Here is a 6,000-nt window from a genome sequence, read left to right as displayed (position 1 = left end):
CGATCTTCTATATATTCTAAGACTTCTTGGAAAAGCAACTATTGACTAATACCAAACAAAACAACCTATTACTTATTCTGTAATCGCCATTAGTGGGTTTTTAAAAATATGTATTTTTAGAATTTTGTCATCCTCTGTTAAAGAAATCTTTCAAAGACTTTAAGGGAAATAGTGAAATCAGATTTACAACATGACAAATGATGAAGCTGTCACCTATACACAGATGTTTTGTTACAAATACAATTTAACAAACCTGGCTAATGAGATACAAAAGCTTCTAATAATTTTAATTAAAATTGAAAGCTGTAGCCTCAGAACTTAATTTTTGTTGAGAAAAGTCTGAATTAAGTGACAAGTTTACTGGTGTATTCTGAGTTTTCCAACTAGTAGGGAAGAGAGTACAACTGAGGTAGGTTGTTCTCTCCTGTTATCTTACTTGGGTTCTGGGTTTTCTTCTTCTACTCAGTAATCCTGAGTTCTACATGGAAGCTTCAAGAGACTCCAACTATGTTCTGATTATTCAAAATGTTTCAAGAAAAAAAAAAAAAAAAACTAGGGTGCTACTCAGTGACTTACCCTTGGTTCAAACATTAGGCTAAGATTTCAGTGTTTATTCCGCATGTTAACAGCAAGAACTCAAGGCCTATGATGTGCCTTCTGTGATCCTAACCATTGAGTTTAGAAAGTTTTTGTGCATCAGAAATGTAATAATTGAAAAGTAATCTTTTCCTTTCCATGTTTTTCACATGTATCAATATCAGTTCCTTCAGATGTCAACAGAAATAACCAATAAGGGGTGGGAACATAGCTCAGTTGGTAGAGTGATTGTCTTACATGTACATGGCCTTGGTTTCAATCACCATGCACCACCAAAAAAAGAAAGAACCAATAAATGTGGCAAATTCTTAAAACTAGCTAAGTCATCATGACCCAGTCATTTTATTACCCTTTCACAATGTCTGTTACTTATAAATGATTTAGGAAGACATGTAAGTTTACATAGTTCATACTTCAGCAGTTTTCAAATTTTCTATTTCCAAAGGGCTCATTTTTCCTCTTTCGTGGCTTGACCTTTAGTGTTCCACTGATGGTGACTATTATCAAACTAGATTTACTGCAGAATCTTTGCTTTCTTTTTTTTTTTTAAAGTCAATTTTATACTATAAAATTTGGAGCTTTTATTTTTTCCAATGCAGTATTAAAAAAAATCTCTTTACATCTCAAAAATTATGAGATCACAGGGAGTAAACAAAATTTGCATTACAGACTACACACAATGCTTGGCTTAAATAAATGGCTTTTCCTGAGGGGTTGAGCCTCTTAATCAAAAAAAAAAAAAAAAAAAAAACTTCTTAAAAAAAAAAACTTCTTAAAAGTAAATGTCCTCTGTCTTTATGTAATCAAATGAACCTAGAAAATTTTTGTTCACTTAGTCACAGAGATTTCTTATAAATATATCAAGTTTTGACATCAAACATGTCTAACTTATAAATAATAAATGGCTTCGGTGAAGAGTCAGAGGTATTAAATATCAGTAATTTCAATATACTTTTAGGATCCTTTTCTCATTTCTCAGAGCTTTAGGGGGATGCACAGATACTAACCTATTAAAAACAAAATGGTACAACTAGGATCAGATTTGGACTTTGGAAGTCAATGCTGGAGTAAATTTCTTTTGTAAAGTGAATTTCTTTCTTTCTTTTTTTTAAATAGCTGCACAAAAGAATTAGGAGCTCCTTCATGTTTTCTTGATAAGCAAAAAAAAAAAAATGACAGCACATAGTAGAATTTAAGGGTAATGAGGCTATAAAGTTATGATAGCCATAGAATGAATTAAAGAGCTCCTTTAGCACACCTTTGTAAACCATGTTTCATAGAAAGGCCAATTCTCCCCAATGGCACTGCTATATATAAAACTTAGGAGACAAAAAACTGCAACTAGGCAAATTTAAAAGGTTAGCATGTGTTGCTTAATTTTTGAATGTACAGTGATTTTAGTTTATAGAAAACATTCTGACACAAAAAGAAGCACAAACTTGAGATGGGACAGAGAGAAAAATGGTATTTTTAAAAACAGTGGGCTCCCTAATGATTACAAATGTAAATGAATAATAGGAACGTGCTATCCACAAAAGAGGAGAAGATAACAGGGGCGGTGGGGGGGGGGCGGACACGACTGGGGTCTAATAAAAGGGCAACTTTCTAGTGAAGACACAATTTTAAAATGGAACTCAAAATGAATACTTATTATAATAGACAAAATTACTGCTGGTTATATATGCAAAACTAGTTTGAGAAACCAGCATATAGAATAAACAATACAGATATAGATTTTACTACATTTAAAATTACTTAATAATGCCCTTTAACTTTTAACTTGCAAATGACACAAAGAAAAAATTTTAATGTACAAATGAATCAAAGTATCTGCCCACAATGTTGAACGTGGAATAGAATCAAACATTTATAACCTCAACTGTGACACTGTGTCAAATTGTACTGAGAAAATAAGACAAATGGGGACACCCAACAGTTATTTCAAACAAAAAGTAAATACATTGTCATACATTCCCTTTGTATTCATTGTTTAGTATTTTTGACTTTTATGAAATCTTCAAATAACAATAACATACGGAAATAGTGATATGTAAACTTTAAGTAGTGAAATCTTGGACTCTTAAGGTGTTTTTTTTTTTCTTTTTTACATTCAGGGTAACTTATATTTTAGAACTAACAAATTATTTCAGAAGATCATCTAACTGTCACAAACAAGCAACATGTATATACTGCAATTTTATTTCAATCGCACAAAATGAAGTTAGCGCGTAGGAAATTTAAATGAAACAGTTATGGTAAAAACAGCAGAGAACTGAAAAAATCTAAAAAGGAAGTACACCTAGAGCATGAAAATTCAACATTCATTAGTGTTTCATCTTCAGTTTTGATTGACACTTGATGCTTGCAAATTTTTAAACAAACTTTTAAATCATGATGACTATTCTGAAGAGATTTCAGCACCAGCACTAAGATTTGTACATTCAGTTTGTTTGCAATTGACTTGTTAGCCATTTACATAGTGTATAGTACAGATTTGTCACAGGTCAGATCACAGTGTTGAGGAAAGCAGTACCTTCCTGTAATTAGAAGGGATCCCTAAACTGTACTCAGCTTAAGATATCCAATGTATAAGAGCACAAAACCCATCATAATAATGTGGTTCCAAGGACATAGTTTTGATTAGGAAAATATCTTAAGCTTCTGTTTCCCATTTTAATTACTGAAATCTCTAACAACAACAGGACTGTCATATATGACAGCAAAAGTGTAGAGTAGTTCAAACTTCTTGGAAGGAACACATTTAGCAGTCTGGGATAATGCACAATGATGGAAAATATAGCATGATTCAACACTGGTTCTTTTTTGTCATTTTACACAGACATCATGTTAATATTAGACCAAGGCACAAAACGTTTAGTGCATAAACCAGTTTCTTTTAAGATTTAGCATTTTATTTTAGTTTTTTAACCTTACTTTGGACCACTTGTACTCAGTACTCTACCCACTATAGACTATTTAACTTACCCAACAAAATCAAAAGTGATTTCTGACCAGATTTAATAGGGGACATAAACATTTATATTATCAAAGTGTCTAAAAGAACAATAATAAAGATGAAAATGCCTCCTATTTCCTTTAGAGAATAGTAATTTATAAGCTTGCTGCATCTTTAATGCCTTTACTACTATCACATGACAATGAATACTTGAGAGAAAAAAGACCTGTTTACTCTTGAATTATGATAGCTCACCCATCACAGTTTAATCTAAAAATGAAGTTTCTACAGAAACAGAAACTATTTTAACAAGGAAAAAATTCCCTCAAACTTTTTTGTAGTGGTAACAACTGCAAATCTGCAGAGTGTAGAAAATTATGCTATCAATAAGCTTTGTCTTAGAACTGAGATGTACAAAATCTAGAAAGCAGATGAAGGTAGATTATTTCTTCCGAATTTTAGTGTAAGATTTGATTATAAGAGAATTCAAAGCAATTATGGCACATAACAACTCAAGCATAAGATGGAGAGCCTGGAGAATGGTTGATTTCCTAAATTTTCCAGAAATATGTAATTGTAACATATAGGATTTCTGCCCTATTTTAATCTTACCAGTTTCAAAGAGAAGGGAGTGGATCACACACACACACACACACACACACACACACACACACACACACACTCTGCACGCAAGCGCACACCCACCCACACCCAACACAGGGTGATAATAAAGTATCTTACTCCTTCCCACCACCGAAGTCTCACTTTGTTAAAAAAGAAAACTGCAGAACTCTTCAATGGTTTCCCTTTAGCTAATGGTTTCTGTGACCTTAATTGCTGCCATCATTGTTATTTCTTGTATTTCAACATAACAAAATTCAAAAGCAGCTTCATCATCAGGAACATGTACCTGAACACCTGTATCACTGCAGGGGTACCTAGGTATTAATAACTGCCAAATTCAGTGATCAAACTCTTTGAGTTCCACAATAAGATTTAATTAATGTGAAACTCAGTATCATGTTTCAGACCATTGAAATTACCGGTTAAAATACAAATAGCTGAAGACATGATGTAAAGGTTAAGTACTTGGTTTTGTTAACATATTTACCAATTAAAGTCACAAAATATTCCTCATTATTATTCATGCAGGTAATTGAGAAAAAAGATAGTGCAGAAATTAACTTCAAATAAAAAATTATTCCTTCCCTTCCTCCCATTTCCCTATATTCTACAAAATGTTTTCCCTGGGACTCAGCCTTGAAAAGGCCACTACATATTAGTGTGACATGCATTACTGTTTGCAATTAAAAAAGCTAACATTGTGGTGACTGTAAGTACATTATAAAAATGTCCACATGCATAAATCTAAAAAAGGTTGAAAACCTACAGTAAATCTACAGTATATTGTTTTACATTTGACCACTGGTTTGTGTTATGTAGAAGTCATAGATTTGGTAAAGCATTGTAACAATTTAGGAAGGCATCTAAATCTTTAAATTCTGGATGAATATTATGTTTTAAACTACAAAATTGCATGAAGGCTAACTTGAGAGACTTCCTATCATTCTAAAATTCCTCAAGCTGGACCAATCATTTTTAGGACACTTTCTGACAAATATCACCCTTTGAAAGCAATATAATTTCATTTGTTCCAGTTTATGATCTTAACCTACACAGGGCTGATCTCATTATTCATGGAATATCAAATATGATAGGAAGACAAACCTGAGAAACATTTACAATACAATAGCAGAACTTGCTAAATTCTTCATCAGCACTCTCTAGGGGGTGAAAAAAAACTTCATAAGCCTTTCTCTTCTTTATTTTAGCAATGGATTGTGGAAAATGTGCAGTTTTATCTCAACATGAAAATATTTCAATGCATGGTGATCTTGCCTGACGAGCTTAGTATTTTCTGCATAACCGTTAACAGGAACTCGTATACGACTCTCTTCCATCCTGTGGTAAAGGTCAGAAAAAAGCAGCAAACTGGGAGGGAAATAACTGATCACCAGAGTCATAATATCTGAAGGCTTTCAGAGGATGTCGGTTTCTCCCTCCTTCTGACTGGTTGTCTCCATTTTCTTCTTACAGCTCATAAAATCATTGTGGGGTTGCGGGGAGGGGGAGGGAAGAATAGGAGGATTCTAGGAAATTTTTCTTTTTCTCTCCAGATTAAAAAGTTCTGTATCTCTCCTTAGTTTGCTTCTCTATGCAGTATTTGACTTGCTCAGTTCCTGCCTGATTGCTGGAAAGAAAAAGGATTGAAAGTAAATACAACTACAAGGTGCTATGAGTAACTCATTCTTTTTTTTTTTAATTTATTTTTTTAGTTGTAGGTGGACACACAGTATCTTTATTTCATTTTTACATGGTGCTGAGGATTGAACCCAGTGCCTCACACGTGCTAGGCGAGCAATCTACCACTGAGCCACAACTCCAGC

The 6,000-nt window shown here is 33.2% G+C and overlaps 1 protein-coding gene across 6 annotated transcripts in view; it reads right to left on the bottom strand.

Annotated features, from left to right (window-relative positions):
- Window positions 1-902: 902 nt before the first annotated feature.
- Window positions 903-6,000, bottom strand: part of Enah (ENAH actin regulator) — a 146,044-nt gene continuing 140,946 nt past the window's right edge. For all 6 annotated transcript variants that reach the window (XM_026405725.2, XM_026405726.2, XM_026405728.2 and 3 more), the window contains one exon: window positions 903-5,804. In XM_026405725.2, coding sequence (XP_026261510.2) covers window positions 5,767-5,804 — 38 coding nt within the window. In that variant the 3' untranslated portion in view covers window positions 903-5,766. The remainder of the gene's footprint in view (window positions 5,805-6,000) is intronic.

The sequence above is a fragment of the Urocitellus parryii genome, chromosome 9 (assembly GCF_045843805.1).
Source record: "Urocitellus parryii isolate mUroPar1 chromosome 9, mUroPar1.hap1, whole genome shotgun sequence".
Classification (NCBI taxonomy): domain Eukaryota; kingdom Metazoa; phylum Chordata; class Mammalia; order Rodentia; family Sciuridae; genus Urocitellus; species Urocitellus parryii.
This window is presented reverse-complemented; position numbering and strand designations above follow the sequence as displayed.